This window comes from Hippoglossus hippoglossus, chromosome 15 (genome assembly GCF_009819705.1).
Source record: "Hippoglossus hippoglossus isolate fHipHip1 chromosome 15, fHipHip1.pri, whole genome shotgun sequence".
NCBI classification, from domain to species: Eukaryota; Metazoa; Chordata; class Actinopteri; order Pleuronectiformes; family Pleuronectidae; genus Hippoglossus; species Hippoglossus hippoglossus.
The window spans coordinates 102,570-129,433 of NC_047165.1; the positions used below are offsets into that span (position 1 = coordinate 102,570).

Below are 26,864 nucleotides of genomic sequence, written 5' to 3' on the forward strand. Positions count from 1 at the left end.
TCTGAGCTGGGCCCTGAAAACTGTCCTCAGTCCTGTCTGAGATCTATGAAACTATCTGCTCTCAGCTTCCTGCTGATTCATGGAAATACTCAACATAACATAAGAGCACAACATGACAGGATGAAGTTGTGGGAGGGTTTGACTCAGACAGCACATCAGGGTAAGGAACCACTGAACTTTACATGAACTGTTATTTTGTTCATGTCAAACAAGCAGCACAATCTTCAAACCACACTTCACACATTTTCACAATTATAGCTCTGTAATTCAGTTCAGAATAAAACGGCAACAAAACATTGTTCAATTCAAATTTTTCTGGTTCATGTATATATCATCAAATCAAAAAACATGACCTGAAGTCACTTTACATATTGACAATATTGTAGAGAAACCAACAGTTCAACAATGAGCTGCTCTGACGACTGAGAGAGAAACTACTCTTTAACTGGAAGAAAGAACCAGAGCCAGTGTGGAGAGAGGGGGGGGGGGGGGTGGTGGCAAGAGGGGCAGTCATCAGATGACGTCGAGAGTCGCCCTTCCTGTTAGACTTACTCTAAGGCACCACCTAGTAGTGCAAGCCATGCAGCACATTAAAGGGATAGTTCACCCATTACATTAAATTACATGTCATTTAGCTGACGCTTTTATCCAAAGTGACTTCCAATTAGTGCATTCAACATCTATGAAAATTCCCTCATTATCTCCTCACCACTATGATGGCGGGGGGGAGAAGTGTTTGAGTCCAGAAAACCCCTCTGGAGCTTCAGGGGTAAACAGTGTTGCAGCAGAATCCAATAAGGATTGAAGTTAAATGAAAGGAAGAAGAAGTTGTTTAATGGCTGATGGTTAAAATCTGTGTTTTGAGCCTTGTGGACAAAATCTTCTTCTGTTTGAATCTCCGCCGAGGGAAGGCTACCCGCCGCCTCTCGAAGGCCGAGTACGGCGGCCTTCGATGGTGACTCCTTCAAAACATAACATGCCTCCATACTGCATGTGTGGTGTCATCCAAGTGTCCACAAGACCCGACATTCAAATTTGACTCGAAATGGCGTCATTTACACAACGTTATTAGCCTAAATGTCCGCTAACAGAAGTAGCGATGCTACCTTGGGCGACAGCTTGTGTGCCTGCGATAATGAACTTGGCCTCAGAGGAAGCTATCGAAGGACTTTTAGGCTAAAACATGGTGTAATTGACCTCGTTTTGAGGTGAATTTGAATGTCGGGGATTGCGGACACTTGGAAAACACCACACGAGCAGTATGGAGTATTTTTCTGTTTTTTTTATGTCTGAAGAATCGGTCATCATTGACTTCAATTTGATTTGGCTGCAACACTATTTACCCCTGAAACTCCAGAAGTGTTTTGTGGACTCAAACATTTCACCCCCCTCCATCATAGTGGTGAGTAGATGATCAGGGAAGTTTCATTTTTGAGTGAACAATCCCTTTAATGAACGTCCATACATGAAGATACTGTATGAACACTGCTCCATAATTAGACATCAGTCACACCAGGATATTTATACATATTTATATTTGTCAAATAATCATCGCCTACGTTTAAAGAAATAAGGTTGAAACAAAAATGTTATTGTTAGCTGAATTCAAATAAATTACAATTAAATATAAAATTGCAGGGTCCCCTATAAATAATATCAAGTTGTTTGTTAGGACAGCCCTGGGGCCTCATTTATAACCGTTGCATACGCACAAAACGGGGTCTAAAAACTTGCGTACGTCAGTTCTCACGCAAAAGTTGGAATTTATAAAAAAACTTGGAGGGAGAATGTGAGGATTTCCACGCAAATTCTGACTTACAACAAATTACGTTCAGATTCCATTAAACAGCGGAGTTACACAGCCCAGTCGTTTATAGTTTTGAATAATATCTTCTAACACTGTGTATCATCCAGGACGAGTGTGTAACAGGTCTGTAGTGAACGTGGCTGTTCCATCAGGTGCACAGAGCGACCTGGAGATCACTATAAAGAAAAACTATTCACTTTCAAACTTCTATTTCCAAACAATATCCCAGAGAAGGTGAGGATCCACTGATGTGAGGGAATCGGTCCGGTTGCTCTAAATAAATAAATACTGCTGTGACACTGGTGCGTGATGCTGCGTGATGCTGCGTGATGCTGCGTGATGCTGCGTGATGCTGCGTGATGCTGCGTGATGCTGCGTGATGGATGCAGGTGAATGGAAGGAGAAGGAGGAAACGAGGGTTCAGCGATGACTGATCAGCTGATCTAGATTCTATAGATCTGTGATCTCCGAGCTGAACTGAGTCCAGTATTAGATCGACTGACGGAACCGAACCATCCCAGGACAAACACGAGCTTATAAATATAATTATGTGAACAGGTGATTCAACAAGGTCATTCTGACACGGTGTTTTTCTGCCTCCACCTTTGGATCTTTTCTTATTTCCGGCTCGGTTCTTTCATCGTCTTCACTCTCACTCGCTGTGTTAACAGCAGCAGAGTATCAGGGTATTTTATTTATTAGTGACATCACTGCTGTCCCATCAAATGTCTCTTCACCGCCACCTCACTGTGGAGGAGTATGAGGCAGATCCATGTACGAACGTTTCCAGGTGGACTGTGATTTATAAATATGGTCAGCAGCCACCACGATCAGAATGTGAGGGAACTTAACCCTAACCTGTTCACATAATTATATTTATAAGCTCGTGTTTGTCCTGGGATGGTTCGGTTCCGTCAGTCGATCTAATACTGGACTCAGTTCAGCTCGGAGATCACAGATCTATAGAATCTAGATCAGCTGATCAGTCATCGCTGAACCCTCGTTTCCTCCTCCTCCTTCCATTCACCTGCATCCATCACGCAGCATCACGCAGCATCACGCAGCATCACGCACCAGTGTCACAGCAGTATTTATTTATTTAGAGCAACCGGACCGATTCCCTCACATCAGTGGATCCTCACCTTCTCTGGGATATTGTTTGGAAATAGAAGTTTGAAAGTGAATAGTTTTTCTTTATAGTGATCTCCAGGTCGCTCTGTGCACCTGATGGAACAGCCACGTTCACTACAGACCTGTTACACACTCGTCCTGGATGATAAACAGTGTTAGAAGATATTATTCAAAACTATAAACGACTGGGCTGTGTAACTCCGCTGTTTAATGGAATCTGAACGTAATTTGTTGTAAGTTCTTTTATATATTTTGCAATTGAAGGTTCGTGTGGAACAGTTTTGTCCCGCGAGCAAAGTGGATCAATAATCTGCTTCAGTTCACCTCCTCACGTCTGCATCACCGCTTTCCCGTCTCCAAAATGTTCGTACGAAGAAGTCAGAGTTTGCGTGGAAATCCTCACATTCTCCCTCCGAGTTTGTTTTTATAAATTCCAACGTTTGCGTGAGAACTGACGTACGCAAGTTTTTAGACCCCGTTTTGTGCGTATGCAACGGTTATAAATGAGGCCCCAGGGCTGTCCTAACAAACAACTTGATATTATTTATAGGGGACCCTGCGATTTTATATTTAATTGTAACTTATTTGAATTCAGCTAACAATAACATTTTTGTTTCAACCTTATTTCTTTAAACATAGGCGATGATTATTTGACAAATATAAATATGTATAAATATCCTGGTGTGAGTGATTATGGAGCAGTGTTCATATGAGCTACATGGTTTCCGCCACTAGGTGGTGCCTTTGAGTATATCTAACTGGAAGTCATCTGATGATGTGCTCAACGTGGGTGGAGTCAAACGTCTGACTCCGCCCCTTGTTCTCCTCTGATTCTCCCTCCGTCCAGCAGGTGGCGGTGACGCAGCAGGGAACTAATGGAACCAGGAAGAAGAAGAAGAAGTTGTTTAATGGCTGACTGTTAAAATCTTTGTTTTGAGCCTCGTGGACAGAACCTTCTTCTGTTTGAATCTTCACCGGGAGGAGCCGCTGATTATCTGCGGGACTACATGTACCGTGGTCGGCCTCCTCCGAGGGGAGGCTACCCGCCGCCTTTCGAAGGCCGAGGACCGCGGCCTCCGCGGCCTTACCCGGCTCCGGACTACAGAGACGACCGGAGCCGGCCCAGACCTCCGTACCACCACGGCTATCACGAGCACGGTCAACCGGACTCATACCGCCGGTCCCCACCACGCAGGAGGTACCCTTCCCCCGGATCAGGAAGCCACCGAGGCGCGGAGCACTGGGCTGGAGGTCCCCCGAGAGAGGTGAGTTCGCCGGGCTCTGATTCGAAGAAGGCTCGTGTTTGTTGAACGTGTTTTATAATATAAAATAATATATAACGTTTTTTATGTGACAGCACCAACGACTAATGATTCCTCCCCCCCCCCCCGCCAGAATGAATACGATTTTTATTTGTATAGATATGTTGTACTTGTTAGAAAAACAAAAGTATTCAATTAGTCCCACACACAACTGAAAAAATGTCACTTTGCAAAGACACGCAAAACAGCAACATACACATAAACGTATATGAATATACAATCTTATTAAATACAAGTTCCAATGTATTACATTTAATTATCAATGTTGCCGCTGTTCTTAAAATTAAATAGATATAAATACAAATATAAAGAAAAACAGAAATATACAATTAGTCACACAAAACAGTAGCGGAACTGCTTCATGAGGTTTCTGGTATAACTGTATTTCCTCGAATAAAAATCGGGATATGTTCTCAACTCTGGCACTTGTGGCCCAGCGAGTGGGGGGAGCGGCCCCGGATCTGTGAACTGGTTACTTCATCCCAACACCTGCCACTTCATCACCTCTTTCATCAAACTACAGTTTTCAAACTGTTTGTTTCATCATCTGAAGTAAAAACATGTTTAATGTTGAAATAATTTTCAAACAACATTTACAAGTGATTCCCAGAGAATCAACAGATTTTTTTAATAGTTTCCTGGTTTGATTCAATAAGAAAGGGAAACTGAATCGCCTTCGCTGGTTTATATTATTTTCCTTAGTCATGTGTTAATCAAGTGACTCACACATGTAAAAAGTCTGTTTCATTTTTTTGTAACAATGACCTCTGACCTCACCTGGGCACAGCGAACAGGTAGAAACACTGCTCCTCACATCTGAGACGTTCTGGTTCATGTTAATAGATCATGTATAAAACTGTTTTTCTCAGTTTGAATGTTTTATGGTTTTATGTTGCAGAGGTCTCTGTCACCACGTGGCCCAATTCCCCTCGACCACAACCTGGTTATCACTGTTGGCAACGAGCTGACGTCAGGGTCTGGCTCCGCCCCTTCACGCCATCATGACAGGTACACTTAAAAGAAAATCCATAAACTTACATTCTGATGGATGTGAGGAAAAGGTTTATAAAAAAAAAACGTTCAGCCACAGCCTCTTGGTGGTGCTACAGACCACTGTACATAAGAATGCAGAGAAACCCAATGTTGCGGAGGCAGCGAGGTAACCTGGTTGCTATAGCCGTCTTCAGAGTCCGGAGAATTGAATACAGACTTTACCCGCAGTTTGCTTTTTAAACATGTTAGCACAGCAGCAGGTTTTCCGCACAGACTCGTTCACAACAGCATCAGATCCTCGTCCTGGTTCAGGTGAGAGGGGGGGCAGCCGGGTGCAGCAGACAGAGACAGGAAGTGACGTGTTACCTCTGCTGCAGAGGTCATGTGATCATGTTGACATCACCTGACACCTTCAGCTCTGATCACCACGAACACTCTTCACATCTTCGTCTGTGTCTTCATCGTGTGTCAGCACTTCTTCACCAGAGATCTTTGTTTTAGTTTCTTCATGTTTGTGTCCCGTGTTAGAAGCCCCCCCCCCCCCCCCCCCCCCCACTCACTCAGTGAATCAGTGGAGGATCCTCTGCTGTGTTCACACTGCTCCTGGATCTAGACTTTATACAGGAGCTCAGGAGGAGGAAGACAAACTGAGTCTGATCCTCCAGAGAAGATCCAGAGAACTGAGGAGCTCAGGTCTGAAAGCTGCTTATGTTTTAACTGAGTACCGCCCATTCACGACTCCACTTTGTCATTGACTGGATGCTGCACACCCACTGTCCCAAAATTGACGCCAACAAAAATAAGTCCTGCCTCATATTTATGTAAAAAAAATAATGATGAAAATGTCTCTAAATGTGTGTTTAAAGGGATAGTTCACCCAGAAGTACAAATTCACTTATCTACTCACTGCTCTGATGGAGGGTGTGATGAAGTGTTTGAGTTCACAAAACACTTCTGGAGTTTCAGGGGTAAACAGCGTTAGAGCAGAATTCTGGATGAACTATTCTTTAATGACAATGATTTATGTTTTCCTTTTATAGTAGAAAATCACGTCGAAAATGTCCGTAGGTAGCTGCATGTTGAGTCATTCTGAGTATATCATCTTTCTCTGCAGAGACTTCCCTGCTCGACCTGAGTATGAGCGGGGCAGGGGCCGCAGTCGCGACCGCAGTCCGGACAGAAGCCGAGCCAAGAGTCGAGGTCGGAGCAAGAGTCGGCCCCGCAGCCAGAACCGGAGTCCGGACCGAAGCCGGGCCAAGAGTCGAGGTCGGAGCAAGAGTCGGCCTCGCAGCCAGAGCCGGAGTCCGGACCTAAGCCGGGCCAAGAGTCGAGGTCGGAGCAAGAGTCGGCCTCGCAGCCAGAGCCGGAGTCCGGACCTAAGCCGGGCCAAGAGTCGAGGTCGGAGCAAGAGTCGGCCTCGCAGCCAGAGCCGAAGTCCGGACCTAAGCCGGGCCAAGAGTCGAGGACGCAGCAAGAGTCGTGCTTTCAGCAGGTCTAGATCCAGGTCCCGTTCTAAAGGGAGGAGCAGAGGGAGGAGTTTCAGCAAAGTAGCGAGTCATGGCCGCAGTAGAAGCCGCAGTGTGAGCAGCAGCTCCAGCTCAAACTCGAGCAGCCGCAGCCACAGTGGAGATGAAAGATACAAGAAAGGCTTTAAAGAGCTGGAGATGGCTCGACGCAGGAAAGAGCTGGAGGAGATTCTGAGCCTGCCGACAAAATCCATCCTGAAGAAACGCAACGACTCACCATCGATCCGGGTAGGATGCCAACATGTGAAAACACACTCAGTGACTCCAACTTCACAGGACCCACAGAAGTATTTGCATTCACATGTAACATACACAGGTTGTTTCCATGGAGATAGTGCAAAACAAGCTAACATCTAATAGAGAAGAAACATTTGATCTGAACTCGCCTGTTGTTTTTTTTCAGAATGTAGACTCCCCCCGTGGCCTCGTCGGCTCCAACGTGTCTTGTGTGGCCGACCAGATCCTGCAGGCGGTTAAAGGCATGGACCCTCACATGGTGGCGTCCGTTTTGTCGGAGCTGGGGTCCGACCCGCAGACAGTTCATCGTGCTGGGTTCGACACGGAGATCAAAGAAATCCTCAACCTGTTGGAGGGGGCAGGGGTCAAGACCCAGATGAAGGCCGTGGACGAAATTGATGATGAGGAGAAGTTTCTGTACGGAGACTCTGAGGAGCCCAAACCTCCACCAGTGTCCGAGCCGGTCCGACACCATGGGCTAGATATGTACGGAGACGTGACGGAGGAGGCGCTGTATGGAGATTACCCCCTAACAAAAGCCACCATCGTTCAGACCTTTGGCCTCCCCCCAGGGGCCTCATCTCACCTCCAGGCCCCATCCACCACAGAGGAGCTGGACCCAAGGAACGCTAGTCGTTCCATTATCAGCCCGGACCAGAACACCACAGTACAGGTGTCAAACCCAGCCCAACCCTCAGGTACGGAGTCACTAGAGGAGTATGAGAAGATCCAGGACCTGCTGAAGACCATTGGCCTCGACTTGGGTGTCACAGAGATCAGCAAGATGGCTGCCAGGACCAAGGAGCGTCTCCACGGAAACAAGCCTGCGAAGACGCCCACGCGTCGCAGGCGGTACTCCTCTGACAGCTCGGACGGCAGCCAAGGTCGCAGGAGGCCGAGCCGGAGCGGCAGTTCCAGCAGCAGTAGCAGGAGCAGGAGTCGCAGCTGGGGGGGTAAACGGGGGAAGAGTTGGAGCAGTGACGACAGCTGCAGGAAGTCGGCTCCAAACAAATCTGTCAAAGACGAGACAAATGTCGAACAGAAAATCACAGCGCCGCCACCACACAACGAACTGCTGCCACAAATCCCTGACCCCCAGACCCTCCCTCCTCATTCTGGGGTGCCCATACCCACCTACCCCCCCCCACAGGCCCATGGTATGATGCCCCCTAATTACCCCCCACCAGGTTATGGCCAGTATGGAAACTACCTGCCCTACATGCACCAGCAGTGGCCACCTTTGTACCCACCCCCCAACATTACACTGCCCCCCCAGACCGGCTCCGACGAGTTCCCTCCAACTCAGCAGTACCAAGAGCCTTACCATAAACTGGCCTCTGAGCCAGGGGCCAAAGGTCAGTCCAATCAGTGATCATGATTTAAGGAATATTCCTCTTTTTCTCTATTATTATTATTATTATTATTATTATTATTATTATTATTATTCCAGTAGTTTTGAGAGTGAAAGGTGTGAATGTGTTTAGATTTTTTAACAGAAGCAGGGTCGTCTTCATTATCATCTTCATGGTAGTTTTGTTTCTGTCCAAAGGTTCGGTGAAGACGTTAGCTCAGGACAGAGAGAAGAGCGTCTCAAAACTCAGCAGCTACGAAAGGAAAGTGTCTGAGGAGCAGAACAATGAGAGTCAGAAACAAAAGGTTTGACTCGCGTCAGAGTGCAACACTTACCCACCAGGTACGAACAGTTGAAACAGGAAGTGTTTCTGCTCTTGTTTTCAGGTTCTGGAGGAGCGGGAGAAGCTGAAACAGGAGAGGGAGGTGAGGATGAAGAAGAAGGATTATCTGATGAAGGAGCTGGAGAGACTCAGAAAGCAACAGGGTGAGTTCACATGATTCACCTGAAACCACTTGTTCATTCACACACTACCAGCATCAATGACGTGACCGTCAGGTGGCTGACGGCTGCTATGTGTTACAGGTGAGCTCTTGAGGAAGAAGCGCAGGGAGAAAGAAGGTCACAAAGACCCTCTGCTGCAGGAGATCAGCCGACTGCAGGAGGAGGTCATGACTCAGATCTCTAACCTCCGCAAGGAGCATGAGGCCGCCGAGAAGAAACGTAACGAGATCGACAAAGTGGCGCTCATCCTTGGCCTCAGCCCAGCCGACCGGCCCCGCAGGGTTAGCAAACCCACTGAAGACCAGAGCTTTCCGCCGCCAGAGAAGAAGAGACGGGAGGCAGAGAGGAGTCCTGAGGGACGACAGGCGTCCAGCAGTTCTACGTTAAAGGTACAAACACCTGTGGAGGAAGTAACAGGAAATATGACTGAACAACATATGACATCTCATCCCCACACCTCATCCCCACACCTCATCATCACACCTCATCCCCACACCTCATCCCCACACCTCATCATCACACCTCATCACCACACCTCATCACCACACCTCATCCCACACCTCATCCCCACATCTCATCCCCACACCTCATCACCACACCTCATCCCCACACCTCATCATCACACCTCATCATCACACCTCATCCCCACACCTCATCACCACACCTCATCCCCACACCTCATCCCCACACCTCATCCCCACACCTCATCCCCACACCTCATCCCCACATCTCATCACCACACCTCATCACCACACCTCATCACCACACCTCATCCCCACACCTCATCCCCACATCTCATCCCCACACCTCATCCCCACACCTCATCCCCACACCTCATCCCCACACCTCATCCCCACACCTCATCACCACACCTCATCACCACACCTCATCCCCACACCTCATCCCCACACCTCATCCCCACACCTCATCCCCACACCTCATCCCCACACCTCATCATCACACCTCATCCCCACACCTCATCCCCACACCTCATCCCCACACCTCATCCCCACACCTCATCCCCACACCTCATCCCCACACCTCATCCCCACACCTCATCCCCACACCTCATCCCCACATCTCATCACCACACCTCATCCCCACACCTCATCCCCACACCTCATCCCCACACCTCATCCCCACACCTCATCATCACACCTCATCCCCACACCTCATCATCACACCTCATCATCACACCTCATCCCCACACCTCATCCCCACACCTCATCATCACACCTCATCCCCACACCTCATCCCCACACCTCATCATCACACCTCATCACCACACCTCATCACCACACCTCATCACCACACCTCATCACCACACCTCATCACCACATCTCATCACCACATCTCATCCCCACACCTCATCACCACATCTCATCACCACATCTCATCACCACACCTCATCACCACACCTCATCACCACACCTCACCTCATCCCCACACCTCATCCCCACACCTCATCATCACACCTCATCACCACACCTCATCACCACACCTCATCACCACATCTCATCCCCACACCTCATCCCCACACCTCATCCCCACACCTCATCCCCACATCTCATCCCCACACCTCATCCCCACACCTCATCCCCACACCTCATCCCCACACCTCATCACCACACCTCATCCCCACACCTCATCATCACACCTCATCCCCACACCTCATCCCCACATCTCATCCCCACACCTCATCACCACACCTCATCCCCACACCTCATCACCACACCTCATCCCCACACCTCATCCCCACACCTCATCCCCACACCTCATCACCACATCTCATCATCACACCTCATCCCCACACCTCATCCCCACATCTCATCCCCACACCTCATCCCCACACCTCATCCCCACACCTCATCACCACATCTCATCACCACACCTCATCCCCACACCTCATCACCACATCTCATCCCCACACCTCATCACCACACCTCATCATCACACCTCATCCCCACACCTCATCCCCACATCTCATCCCCACACCTCATCCCCACACCTCATCACCACACCTCATCACCACATCTCATCACCACACCTCATCATCACACCTCATCACCTCATCCCCACATCTCATCATCACATCTCATCCCCACACCTCATCATCACACCTCATCACCACATCTCATCACCACATCTCCCCATCACATCTCATCACCACATCTCATCATCACACCTCATCATCACACCTCATCACCTCATCACCACATCTCATCACCACACCTCACCACATCTCCCCATCACATCTCATCACCACATCTCATCACCACATCTCATCATCACACCTCATCACCACATCTCATCCCCACACCTCATCACCACATCTCATCACACCTCATCACCACATCTCATCCCCACACCTCATCACCACATCTCATAACCACATCTCATCACCACATCTCATCACCACATCTCATCACCACACCTCATCACCACACCTCATCACCACACCTCATCACCACATCTCATCACCACATCTCATCACCACACCTCATCCCCACACCTCATCCCCACACCTCATCACCACATCTCATCACCTCATCACACCTCATCACCACATCTCATCACCACATCTCATCACCACATCTCATCACCACACCTCATCCCCACACCTCATCACCACATCTCATCACCACATCTCATCACCACACCTCATCACCACACCTCATCACCACATCTCATCACCACACCTCATCCCCACACCTCATCCCCACACCTCATCACCACATCTCATCACCTCATCACACCTCATCACCACACCTCATCCCCACACCTCATCACCACACCTCATCACCACATCTCATCACCACATCTCATCACCACACCTCATCCCCACATCTCATCACCACATCTCATCACCACATCTCATCCCCACACCTCATCACCACATCTCATCACATCTCATCACACCTCATCACCACACCTCATCCCCACACCTCATCACCACACCTCATCACATCTCATCACCACACCTCATCACCACATCTCATCCCCACATCTCATCCCCACATCTCATCACACCTCATCACCACACCTCATCACCACACCTCATCCCCACACCTCATCACATCTCATCACCACACCTCATCACCACACCTCATCACCACATCTCATCCCACATCTCATCCCCACATCTCATCACCACATCTCATCCCCACACCTCATCACCACACCTCATCCCCACACCTCATCACATCTCATCACCACATCTCATCCCCACACCTCATCCTCACACCTCATCCTCATCACCACATCTCATCACCACATCTCATCCCCACACCTCATCCTCACACCTCATCCCCACACCTCATCACATCTCATCACCACATCTCATCACCACACCTCATCCTCATCACCACATCTCATCACCACATCTCATCCCCACACCTCATCCTCACACCTCATCCCCACACCTCATCACATCTCATCACCACATCTCATCACCACATCTCATCACCACACCTCATCCTCACACCTCATCCTCATCACCACATCTCATCACACCTCATCCCCACACCTCATCACCACACCTCACCTCATCACCACACCTCATCACCACATCTCATCACCACACCTCATCACCACACCTCATCACCACACCTCATCCTCACACCTCATCCTCATCACCACATCTCATCACCACACCTCATCACCACACCTCATCCCCACACCTCATCACCACATCTCATCACCACACCTCATCACCACACCTCATCCTCACACCTCATCCTCATCACCACATCTCATCACCACATCTCATCACCACATCTCATCCCCACACCTCATCCTCACACCTCATCCCCACACCTCATCACATCTCATCACCACATCTCATCACCACACCTCATCCTCACACCTCATCCTCATCACCACATCTCATCACCACATCTCATCACCACATCTCATCACCACACCTCATCACCACACCTCATCCCCACACCTCATCACCACACCTCACCTCATCACCACATCTCATCACCACACCTCATCACCACACCTCATCCCCACACCTCATCCCCACACCTCATCCCCACACCTCATCACCACACCTCATCACCACACCTCACCACACCTCATCCCCACACCTCATCATCACACCTCATCACACCTCATCATCACATCTCATCACCACACCTCATCCCCACACCTCATCCCCACACCTCATCACCACACCTCACCACACCTCATCATCACACCTCATCACCACACCTCATCACCACACCTCATCACCACACCTCATCATCACACCTCATCACCACACCTCATCACCACATCTCACCACACCTCATCCCCACACCTCATCACCACACCTCATCACCACACCTCATCATCACACCTCATCATCACATCTCATCACCACACCTCATCACCACACCTCATCCCCACACCTCATCACCACATCTCATCACCACATCTCATCACCACATCTCATCACCACACCTCATCACCACATCTCATCACCACACCTCATCACCACACCTCATCCCCACACCTCATCACCACATCTCATCACATCTCATCACTCACCACACCTCATCACCACATCTCATCACCACATCTCATCACCACACCTCATCCCCACATCTCATCCCCACATCTCATCACCACATCTCATCCCCACACCTCATCCTCACACCTCATCCTCATCACCACATCTCATCACCACATCTCATCACCACATCTCATCCCCACACCTCATCCTCACACCTCATCCCCACACCTCATCACATCTCATCACCACATCTCATCACCACATCTCATCACCACACCTCATCCTCACACCTCATCCTCATCACCACATCTCATCACATCTCATCACCACATCTCATCACCACACCTCATCACCACACCTCATCCCCACACCTCATCCCCACACCTCATCCCCACACCTCATCACCACATCTCATCACCACACCTCATCACCACACCTCATCACCACATCTCATCACCACACCTCATCCCCACACCTCATCCCCACACCTCATCACCACATCTCATCACATCTCATCACCTCATCACACCTCATCACCACACCTCATCCCCACACCTCATCACCACACCTCATCACCACATCTCATCACCACATCTCATCACCACACCTCATCCCCACATCTCATCACCACATCTCATCCCCTCACCACATCTCATCACATCTCATCACACCTCATCACCACACCTCATCCCCACACCTCATCACCACACCTCATCACATCTCATCACCACACCTCATCACCACATCTCATCCCCACATCTCATCCCCACATCTCATCACACCTCATCACCACACCTCATCACCACACCTCATCCCCACACCTCATCACACCTCATCACCACACCTCATCACCACATCTCATCCCCACATCTCATCACCACATCTCATCACCACATCTCATCCCCACACCTCATCCCCACACCTCATCACCACACCTCATCCCCACACCTCATCACATCTCATCACCACATCTCATCACCACATCTCATCCCCACACCTCATCCTCACACCTCATCCTCATCACCACATCTCATCACATCTCATCACCACATCTCATCACCACATCTCATCACCACACCTCATCACCACACCTCATCCCCACACCTCATCACCACACCTCACCTCATCACCACACCTCATCACCACACCTCATCACCACACCTCATCCTCACACCTCATCCTCATCACCACATCTCATCACCACACCTCATCACCACACCTCATCCCCACACCTCATCACCACACCTCATCACCACACCTCATCACCACATCTCATCACCACACCTCATCACCACATCTCATCCCCACACCTCATCCTCACACCTCATCCTCATCACCACATCTCATCACCACATCTCATCACCACATCTCATCCCCACACCTCATCCTCACACCTCATCCCCACACCTCATCACATCTCATCACCACATCTCATCACCACACCTCATCCTCACACCTCATCCTCATCACCACATCTCATCACATCTCATCACCACATCTCATCACCACATCTCATCACCACACCTCATCACCACACCTCATCCCCACACCTCATCACCACACCTCATCACCACACCTCATCACCACACCTCATCACCACACCTCATCACCACATCTCATCACCACACCTCATCACCACACCTCATCCCCACACCTCATCACCACACCTCATCACCACACCTCACCACACCTCATCCCCACACCTCATCATCACACCTCATCACACCTCATCATCACATCTCATCACCACACCTCATCACCACACCTCATCCCCACACCTCATCCCCACACCTCATCACCACACCTCATCATCACACCTCATCACCACACCTCATCACCACACCTCATCATCACACCTCATCACCACATCTCACCACACCTCATCCCCACACCTCATCACCACACCTCATCATCACATCTCATCACCACACCTCATCACCACACCTCATCCCCACACCTCATCACCACATCTCATCACCACATCTCATCACCACACCTCATCACCACATCTCATCACCACACCTCATCCCCACACCTCATCCCCACACCTCATCACCACATCTCATCACATCTCATCACCTCATCACACCTCATCACCACACCTCATCCCCACACCTCATCACCACACCTCATCCCCACACCTCATCACCACACCTCACCTCATCACCACACCTCATCCCCACACCTCATCCCCACACCTCATCCCCACACCTCATCACCACACCTCACCACACCTCATCCCCACACCTCATCATCACACCTCATCACACCTCATCATCACATCTCATCACCACACCTCATCCCCACACCTCATCCCCACACCTCATCACCACACCTCATCACCACACCTCATCACCACACCTCATCACCACACCTCATCACCACACCTCATCATCACACCTCATCACCACACCTCATCACCACATCTCACCACACCTCATCCCCACACCTCATCACCACACCTCATCACCACACCTCATCATCACACCTCATCATCACATCTCATCACCACACCTCATCCCCACACCTCATCACCACATCTCATCACCACATCTCATCACCACATCTCATCACCACATCTCATCACCACACCTCATCCCCACACCTCATCACCACACCTCATCACCACATCTCATCACCACATCTCATCACCACACCTCATCACCACACCTCATCCCCACACCTCATCACCACATCTCATCACATCTCATCACCTCATCACACCTCATCCCCACACCTCATCACCACATCTCATCCCCACACCTCATCACCACACCTCATCACCACACCTCATCACCACATCTCATCACCACATCTCATCACCACACCTCATCCCCACACCTCATCCCCACACCTCATCACCACATCTCATCACATCTCATCACCTCATCACACCTCATCCCCACACCTCATCACCACACCTCATCACCACATCTCATCACCACATCTCATCACCTCATCACACCTCATCCCCACACCTCATCCCCACATCTCATCCCCACATCTCATCACCACATCTCATCCCCACACCTCATCCTCACACCTCATCCCCACACCTCATCACCACATCTCATCACATCTCATCACCTCATCACACCTCATCCCCACACCTCATCCCCACACCTCATCACCACATCTCATCACATCTCATCACCTCATCACACCTCATCCCCACACCTCATCACCACACCTCATCACCACATCTCATCACCACATCTCATCACCTCATCACACCTCATCCCCACACCTCATCCCCACATCTCATCCCCACATCTCATCACCACATCTCATCCCCACACCTCATCCTCACACCTCATCCTCATCACCACATCTCATCACCACATCTCATCCCCACACCTCATCCTCACACCTCATCCCCACACCTCATCACATCTCATCACCACATCTCATCACCACATCTCATCACCACACCTCATCCTCACACCTCATCCTCATCACCACATCTCATCACCACATCTCATCACCACATCTCATCACCACACCTCATCCTCACACCTCATCCTCATCACCACATCTCATCACACCTCATCCCCACACCTCACCTCATCACCACACCTCATCACCACACCTCATCACCACATCTCATCACCACATCTCATCCCCACACCTCATCACCACACCTCATCCCCACACCTCATCACCACACCTCATCATCACACCTCATCACCACATCTCACCACACCTCATCCCCACACCTCATCCCCACACCTCATCATCACACCTCATCCCCACACCTCATCACCACATCTCATCCCCACACCTCATCACCACACCTCATCACCACACCTCATCACCACACCTCACCACACCTCATCACCACACCTCATCACCACACCTCACCACACCTCATCACCACACCTCATCATCACACCTCATCACCACACCTCATCACCACATCTCACCACACCTCATCCCCACACCTCATCACCACACCTCATCATCACACCTCATTATCACACCTCATTATCACATCTCATCACCACACCTCATCACCACACCTCATCACCACACCTCATCATCACACCTCATCACCACACCTCATCACCACACCTCATCATCACACCTCATCACATCTCACCACATCTCATCACCACACCTCATCATCACACCTCATCCCCACACCTCATCATCACCACATCTCATCACACCTCATCACCACACCTCATCACCACACCTCATCATCACACCTCATCACATCTCATCACCACACCTCATGAATGTAGTTCATTGATCTGAGTGATGATTGATCAAAACAACTATGACCAGATCTCAAATGAATTCCTTTGTTTTAGGTCACTTGTTTGTTGATGGCGGCTGGATGCAGTATTGTGTGTATGTGCGTAGTGTTCAGATGTGAACGTCATCAGAGTAAAAAACGCAGCATGGGTTCATTTCCTCGGTTCTTCTGCATTCCTTTTGTCAGATTTCACAGTAAAACACTTGAATTGTCTCCTTCAGTATAAAAGTTAAAGTCTAATCGCTACTGTTTCCTAGATCTAGATTCAGATGCACAGAGACAAACGCACTGATCTCGGGTCAGTGAACAGTGAGTCAGCTTGAGTCCACACAGACTGAAACTGTTATCGAGTCAGTTTTACAGGACTGTGAAATACAGAAACTCAAAGCTTGTCAAGATTTACGCTACAAACTGGTGATTTATTTTGTTGATCATCTCAAAGACAAATCAAAAATCATTGATTTAGATTGTGAACATTGATCGTTCAGTCAAATTTGTGAAGTTTTAAACTGGTGAATTCAGACTTTGATGTTTGAACTGGGTCTTCAGTTCATTAAAAGACCAAATGTTTATCAGTTTTGTGACTCAAGATCTCAAAAACAAGGGAAGCGTCAACTTCACAATAGACGTTATCGTTGGTTTTAAAAGCGACGGATTTACTGAGTAAACAAGTTGGAGCCTGGAAGTCGCTGAAGGTAAGAAACTTTCTCAACTTGTTTTCCAGATGAACTTGTTCTTTCTCTGAATGTTTCTGTGTGAGTGAATCCTGACTGTTCATCACCCGCCATGTTGACTTTCCTTCATCTTTGTTTTCTAGCAGAACTCAGCAGCGCCACCATCTATGTCGCAGAGAGCGTCCCCTAATAAGACACCTGTCAGCGCCCCACCTGCGACCCCTCCCCCGGAGCCGTTTGAATACTATGACGCTGGAAACCACTGGTGCAAAAACTGTAACGTCACTTCTGGTTCCATGTTTGATTTTTTCACGCACTTGCAAAGCAAAAACGCATCGAAAGGTTTGTAAAGCGCGTAAGCATAAGACACGTTATCTCACTTTGTAAGACGGATCACATTAATTCATTTAATTTTACCAGGACTGGACATTTTGATTTTATTCTTTACATTTCCTTTTCTTTCCACAGACTCTTGACCCGTACGACCGGCCCTGGGCCTCCACATCCACCAAAATCACCAAGAACACGCCACAGGAGGAGAAACAGACTAAACCCGCCAAAGGTACTTGTACCGCTCACCGTTGTTTCTCTTCAACACCATGGTAATGCTGCTGTTTCTGCAATGATGCTGGTGTGCGAGCCACTGAATGTTGTTAGTCATCTTCTGCTTCCAGGTGGAGCTCAGTGTGGATCTGTTAATGAAAACATGGAACCAGATGAGACGTCTGTCCTCACCTGTCATTAGTATCATGTGTCTCCATCAGATGAAGGCAGGAAATGTTTTTGACTGCTCATCAGTGTTCATATGTTTGCTGTCACTGAGCAGCTGAAACACATTTCCTACAGTTATTCCTCCAAAATAAAACGTCTCCACTCTTTATCATCAATTACTTCAATATTTCACAGTCAGATGTCAGCGCACTAACCCTCTCCTGTCCTGACAGGTTTCGAAAAAAGACATCGACCAGGTAAACATGATTGACACTTTATTTTGTTTACTGTCTGTGGGTTCAGTCTGTGGTTTGTGTGTTTTGCTGCAGGTTCGGAGTTCCTGCAGCCCGTCAGAGGATTCTTCTGCCTACTGTGTAAAGAGTTTTATGGAGACGCCATCTGTGCAGAGGAGCATGTCACCACGCATGCTCACAACGAGAAATACAAGGTATGTAAATGTTTAGCCTCTTTCCCCGTACGACGAGAGTTAGATTAAACTTAAGAATTAGAATTGTCCATGTGCTGTGTAAAATTGGTAAATCGTACAACGCCACTGATGAGTTGGAGTGTTAATGTTCCAGTACAGTCCGATGAAAACATAACTTGAATATTTAAAAATTCAAGTTTACGTGCAGTTGAGGACGATGGCTTTGTCCATCGAACCATCTTAAAGGGATAGTTCACAGAGAAATGAAACTTCCCTCATCTCCTCACCACTATGATGGAGGGGGGGGTGAAGTGTTTTAGTCCACAAAACACTTCTGGAGTCTCAGTTGTAAAAAGTGTTGCAGCAGAATCCAAAACAATTGAAGTAACTGGTGACTGATTCTTCAAACGTATAAAGACAACAGAATAAAAACATAACATGCCACCATATCTGCTCCTGTGATGTCACCAAGTGTCTGCCAGCCTTGACATCTATATATAACTTGAAACAAGGTCATTTACACCAAGTTTTAAGCCTAAATGTCTCTGATATCTTCCTACCAGGTGTGTTCTAGGAACCTCGGGCACACCATTGTGTGGCTACGTCCACTAGCTTTGCTACTTCCGGTAGAGGATATTTAGGCTTAAAACGTCAAATTTGAATGTCAGGGCTTGCAGATACGGAGGCATGTTATGTTTTTATTCTGTTTTATTACGTTTGAAGAATCAGTTACCATTGACTTCAGTTGTATTGGATTCTGCTGCAACACTGTTGACCCCCGAAACTCCAGAAGTGTTTTATGGACTCAAACACTTCACCCCCCTCCATCATAGTGGTGAGTAGATAATAAGTGAATTTTGGTTTTTTTTTCGGTGAACTATCCCTTTAAACACACTGTTGGTTGCGATCTGTGACCTCACCACTAGATGTCACTAAATCGTACACAAGAGTAATAACTCATCCCGATCAAATCATTTTTAGAAGTTAAAAGAACTCGGCTGTGTTTGTTTTTGTTGTTTTTACATTATCTTCACTATCTCTTAATTTTCTATCTTGATGCCTCGTTCACCAGAAACAAATGTATGAGAATCCGCTGTACGAACAGAGAAGGAACCTGGATCGACAGGCGGGACTGGCCTTAGACACAAGTGGAAAGAAACGCAAGCATGACGACGACGAGAAAAGCGGCAAAGACAAGGAGGAAAAGGCCAAACACAAAAAGAGAAGATAAGACAAAGAGAAAAAGAAGGAAGATGACAATGCTGCTCTGAAGGAAGAAACATCTATATTCAAAAAGGAGGATGAGGAGGAGAGACTGAAAGACAACAAGACAGGGGAGGATTTTAAAAGTACCAAGAATCTGGAAGAGGAGCGATCTTCTTACAGTAAGAAAGATGAGGACGAAAACTATAAATGCAACAAAAGGGATGATAAATACCGCTACAACGAAGAGGAGAGGGGTGACCGACACAGAAACAGCAGAGCAGAAGAGCATCGTTACCGGCATCGCAATGACAATGATGAGAGATACGATGACCGCCCAAAATATGGTCCAAGAGATGATGAAGAAAAGTATAAATACAGTAAATATCCTCCAGACTCAAGATCCAAATGTGACAGAGAACGAGATGAAGGGAACCCCAAGACTCGGAGAGAAGCATTTAAAAAGCCTGAGCTTGGAAAACCAGCAGGGAAACCAGAGGTCACCAAACCTGAACCTCCACCAAAGCCCTATGACCCGCCCAAAATCTTTTGTGGTCCCAGTCCGGCCATGAGGGCCAAGCTCCGCAAACAGAGCCTGGAGGCTGGCAAGCCCACCCCTGCAGTCACAGCCCCGACATTTGGAAAGTTCACTTGGAAGAAGAAGGAGAACACGCTGACAAAGGTGGCTGAGAAAATCGCTGCTGAGTTCATCAAGGAAGATGAAGCGGCTGCGAGCCTACAGCTCGTCTCCGTGGAGGATTCTTTTGCTAAATCTGTGGCTGTTGCTAAAGAGATTGCAGAGAAGCTTGGGGGTAACCAACCAATGCCTCCTCCTTGGGTGTCCAATGGAGCCAACCGGGGAAGAATCCGGCCCAACCTCCCAGCCCCTGCTGCAGTCTTGAGGAAAACGACCATGATGGGTAAACCTGCACCTCTGAATACCTTTCTCTCAATCAGACCCCAAAACACAACTTCACAAGGACCTCCTCTAAAAGACCTGCCGCTGTTCTCTGATGGTCTCTCAAAAGCTCTAAGTGCTCAAAACGCACTGCTGGAAGGTAAATCTCCACCTAAACTGTTAGAAGCTAGACTTCCATTGCCAGTGTCCAGACAATCCCCAATTGAGGTTAAACCTGCACCACCAGTTTCTGAACCATTGTCAACTGAGGCTAAGCCCACACCGAGTGAGACTAAGGCCACACCCACTCCGTCAGGCCACACTCACTCCGGCCAAGGCCACACCCACTCAGGCCAAGGCCACACCCCACTCGGGCTAAGCACACACCCACTCAGGCCAGGTCCACAGAATCAGAGGGTAGACCTCAGTCATCTGTGGCTACTCCTGCTTCCTCTGAGGCCAAACCTCCACAATCAATGGTGGTAAAGATAGTCTCTGATGTTGCAGCTCCTGGTGTCCCAGAGAACGAGCAGACTCGTACTGTGTTCGTCAAGCCTCCACCTTTTATGAACATGACTGACAGATTTCCGAAGTCTGAGAAACTTAAGAGTAACCTGGCTGCAGCCAAAGCCAGGGAATTATTTGGCATCTTCTACAGTGGCATCAGCCAATCGGGTCCTTCTTCCATCACCAAATCAGACTCCAGAGCTGACAAGAGTAGCACCAATGAAAGTCTACTTCCAGCCCCGCAAGCACTAAATCTACAACCTCCGGCCCAAACCCAGTTCCAACCTACAACTGACGTCCAAACATCGCCACAACCAGACTCAACCAGTTCCTCACCAAGTTCACAATCCCAGATTAAATCTGAAATTCAGATTGCTTCAGTTTGGTCCTTGAACTCTGGCCCTGCTCCAACACCAGAGGAGGCTCTATCTGAAACACCTTCAGCAACAACTCAACCAAAACTGACTCCTTCAGCTCAGATAGAGACTCCGAGTGTAACCCAAATCGAGTTCCAAATTCCCCTACAAACTGAAACTGCTGAGCCAGATTCAACACCTCAAACTCTGCTCAAATCAGATCAGGACTCCCAGTCTCATACAGAGACAAATCCTGATGCCACTCCAGAACCTGAACCCAAACCAAGTCCCAAAACAAGAGGCAAGAAAACTCCCCCTGCCTCCTGCCCTGTCAGACAAACTCGATCCCAAACCAGATACCAGACTCGGCGGCAGCAGCAACAGCGGGGCCAGTTTGAGCTACAATCAGAGATAGCTTCAGGGAACTCTGAATCAGCAGTTTCAGACCCAAAAAGCCTGGACACATCAGACCCAGACACTGGGTCTCAGTCAGAGGAGGGGAACCCCAGTGAGGGAGACCCTCAAGTGACGGAGATCACCACTGAAACACTCGGCCTCCCCTCTGACATGACCTCCCTGGACTTTGAGTACGATTTTAACTTTGAGTAGAGTTAACTGGACCTAATGTAATCTATGGGGGGAGAGGGGTCATGGACAGTTTATCTGTGATTCACAATTTATTAAAGTTCTGCTGCATGTGAGAATTACGACTCTTAAAACACTTCATCTGTTGGACCAGTTGGCGTCTTCTCTAGAGTCACATGACTCAGGTTTCACCTGAGGATCCAGAACAATCTTGTCTCAGGTGTTTGAGCCTTGAGTGAACAACTTGCTGCTGCTCTGTTTTCCACCAGTTTATTGATCCTGTGAACAAGTGTGTTCTTACATCGTAAAACACCCGGTCAATTGTCATTTTTACTTTTTTCTCATATAGAAAATGTTGTTTGAACAAAACAAGGAATTTAATTCTACTCTTGATTCCTTTCTGAGGTTTATTAATTAATGAAGATAGTAATTAAAATGTAATAAATTGGGAATTTGTTTTCTTTCATTTCTTTATTCAGGTCAGTTTATTTTAATTGTCTTGAATCATTGGAACCAAGCATTTTCTTAGAATTAGTCAAAGTCATCGTTAGCTTGACAGACAGAGAAACTCTTCAAATGTGGTTAATGGTTGAACTATATGGCCAAAGGTGTGTGGACAGCTGCAGGTTGTTTGTTGCAGTTTCCCAAAATGAGCAGCACTTTGGTGACTGTGGAGGAAAAACTCCTTCATTTACTGGAAGAAACCAGTAAATGAAACCAGACTCAATGGGGGGGGGTCTGCCTCAACCAGTTGGGGTGAGCAGGTAAAAATAGGGAGGAGAGATGGGTGGAAAAGAGGGGAGAGAAGAGAGAGAGAGATGAGGGGGAGGATATATGATTTGTTCTTGTTAATTACAGGACACAGGTTAGTTCATAGACAGATTTATGTTGACTGTGTTTGATTCTGTAAACATGTGGAACCTGAAAGTTTGTGAACCAGCCTTGGTTCTAAAAACCATGTTCAGCTGCAGTGCCCTGCTGTCCACATACTTTTGGTCATTTCGTATATACCAGGCTCCTCAGACATCACCCGACAAGAGTTTCTAAAGTGTGGGATTGTTCCTTTAAAGATCGCAGCGCTATCACGTTCTCCTTATGCTCCTGAAGGTTATGTCCTGTAGATCCTCCTCCTCCTGCAGGTGATGTCCTGTAGCCCCTCCTCCTCTTGCAGGTAATGTCCTGTAGCTCCTCCTCCTGTATACTCATTGTCTTCTGTTAAGTTGCTCGACGACGAAGATGTCACGGACCAATTAGAGCAGCCGTAGTAGTCACATGTACTCTGTCGTGTTGGAAGCCCTGATCTGACGTTGTGTTAGAATAGGAAAAAAACTGCTTGTCTTGTAAAACCTGTTGCTTTAAATAAAGTTTTATTAAAAGTTAGTGAAAACAGGAAGAGGCTCTGTGTGATTTTTGTTCAGAAGTGAGTCTTTGATCAAATGATCAATGTATATTTAATCAAACAAAACCATTTCAGAGTTCGTCTATTCTCAGTTTTATTTAAAAGTATGAAAGAAAAGAAACATGAAGGAAAATTGCACCCGACATCTTCATCAGCTGGAACCGAAGGTAAAAATAATGGTTTTATGAGGAGGTGAACAAATCAAATGCACCTTTACGTTGATTTTAAAAAACAAAAACCCAACAACATATATAACAGGTCGGATTTTTTTAAAGTGATTCAATGAGGAAAAGTTGCAGAATGAACCTTTAAATATAAAAAAGTAAATGTTTATACAGACGAAGATCTTTTTGAATTCTGTAAATGATGAGGAAAGGAGCTTCAATGCTTCCTATTTTATTATAACTGCCTACAGCATAGTACATTTTGTGTGGATCCTCTTTTATAAATAAAGTATTTGAAGAAAATGCAGAGTGTAAGTGGAGTCTGATTGTCTCTGCATAGTGGTTATCCTTTCCTAATTCCTTTCCTAACTCCTTACAGCTTCTCCTTCACCTCTTGATGCATTCTATCAGGATCAAGGAATAGTGGTTAGGAAAGAGAGAATTTGGACTTTCCAAACGCAATTGTGTATCAGTGACTATAAAGACATGTCATGAACTTTGACGTGAAAGTTTTTGATTCTTTGGTTCAGTCATATGACTTCATAGCTTTAGTCAGTTTGATGGTTCTGTGTGTGTGTGTGTGTGTGTGTGTGTTCACAGCTTGTGTGGATTGGACTAAGTGGACGAAGTGGACGAGTCTCCTGTAGGTAAGACTCTACATCGGTTAGGATGGAGACATGTCAGCTTCTCGTCTTTGTTCTCCATCTCTTAGTTTAATCCAGATTTACAGAAACTGAATCATATGTTTCATTTATTTCAAAATTTATTTATTTTTCTGTTTTCATTTAGTTTCAGTGCAGCTGGAAACAAAAGTGTTTACACTTCTCAAAAAAATGAAGGGAACTTTAATGTTCACAGTGTAAAGTTCAACTTCAGAGATCAAAGTGTCCATTAGAAGAACCAGTGGTTGTGAACCAGTTTCTCTGCTTTGGTGCAAATCAAAGTAACAACAGGTGAAATGGAGGCAGAAGCAAGACGAGCCCCAAACAGGGAATGTCTTTAATGTGGTGTCCACAGACAGCTGCTCTCTGCTGATCCTTCCTGACTCCTTCTACTTCTGGGTCCTGCTCCTCCTCACTGCTGGCAGCATGAGGAGCTACCTGCAGCTCCATCAGGCTGCACAGGTAGTCCAGCTCCTCCAGGAGGACACATCCATACCTGTGGTCACAAGAAGGTTTTTGTCTCTCAGCACAGTCTCCAGAGCCTGGAGGAGACACCAGGAGAGCTGGACAGTAGAAGAGCATCAACCCAGCAGCAGGTATCTGCTCCTTTTGTGGAGGAGGAACAGGAGGAGCACTGCTCTACAAAATGACCTCCAGCAGACTCCTGGTGTGTTTCTGACCAAACTGTCAGAAACAGACGTCGAGTCATTGTCATGATGTTTAAATGCAGCCTCATAAACTGTGGAATCAAACCAACTCGAAGTGACTTCCTGTGCTGATCAGGTCCTGAGAACTAGTGATGAGTGTGTATTAGTTCCAGTGAAGCCGAGTGGAGGAGGACACAGAAACTCCAGCTCGGTACAAACCAGCTTCTGCTCTGATCCTGAAGCAGCTGAGACCAGAGGAACTCTGTGTTTCACTGTTTCCACTGGCAGAGAGAAGAGGAGAAGTGCTCAGTGCATGATGGGAGTTCTCTCTCAGTCTAGACCTATAGCAGCAGAACTAAGGGAAGGTTCAGGACCTGATCCAGAACTATAGGCTTTATCAAAGAGGAACGTTTTAGGTTTAACCTTAAATGTAGAGATGGTGTCTGACTCTAGAACCCAGAGTGGGAGCTGGTTCCACAGGACGAGGAGCCTGGTAGTTGAAGGTTTCTACCTCTGTTTCTACTCTTACTGACTCTAGAACCCAGTGTGGGAGCTGGTTCCACAGGAGAGGAGCCTGGTAGTTGAAGGTTCTACCTCCTGTTCCACTCTTACTGACTCTAGAACCCAGTGTGGGAGCTGGTTCCACAGGAGAGGAGCCTGGTAGCTGAAGGTTCTACCTCCTGTTCCACTCTTACTGACTCTAGAACCCAGTGTGGGAGCTGGTTCCACAGGAGAGGAGCCTGGTAGCAGAAGGTTCTACCTCTTGTTCAACTCTTACTGACTCTAGAACCCAGTGTGGGAGCTGGTTCCACAGGAGAGGAGCCTGGTAGCTGAAGGTTCTACCTCCTGTTCAACTCTTACTGACTCTAGAACCCAGAGTGGGAGCTGGTTCCACAGGAGAGGAGCCTGCAGCTGAAGGTTCTACCTCCTGTTCTGCTCTTACAGACTCTAGAACCCAGAGTGGGAGCTGGTTCCACAGGAGAGGAGCCTGGTAGCAGAAG

The 26,864-nt window shown here is 47.8% G+C and overlaps 1 protein-coding gene and 1 long non-coding RNA gene across 2 annotated transcripts; both read left to right on the forward strand.

The window, feature by feature from the left end:
- Window positions 1–23: 23 nt before the first annotated feature.
- Window positions 24–23,083, forward strand: znf318 (zinc finger protein 318). The gene is given in 14 exon segments (XM_034609428.1): window positions 24–160; window positions 3,786–4,203; window positions 5,159–5,268; window positions 6,368–7,007; window positions 7,183–8,371; window positions 8,566–8,672; window positions 8,754–8,853; window positions 8,953–9,260; window positions 18,448–18,630; window positions 18,632–18,646; window positions 18,773–18,866; window positions 19,345–19,463; window positions 20,515–21,855; window positions 21,858–23,083. Coding segments are annotated over 13 exon segments (5,622 nt in total). The 5' UTR covers window positions 24–160; window positions 3,786–3,945; the 3' UTR covers window positions 23,016–23,083.
- Window positions 23,084–23,814: 731 nt separating this feature from the next.
- Window positions 23,815–24,384, forward strand: LOC117775882. The gene is made up of 2 exons (XR_004616348.1): window positions 23,815–24,098; window positions 24,163–24,384. It is a non-coding gene; the product is annotated as an uncharacterized LOC117775882 (long non-coding RNA).
- Window positions 24,385–26,864: the final 2,480 nt, after the last annotated feature.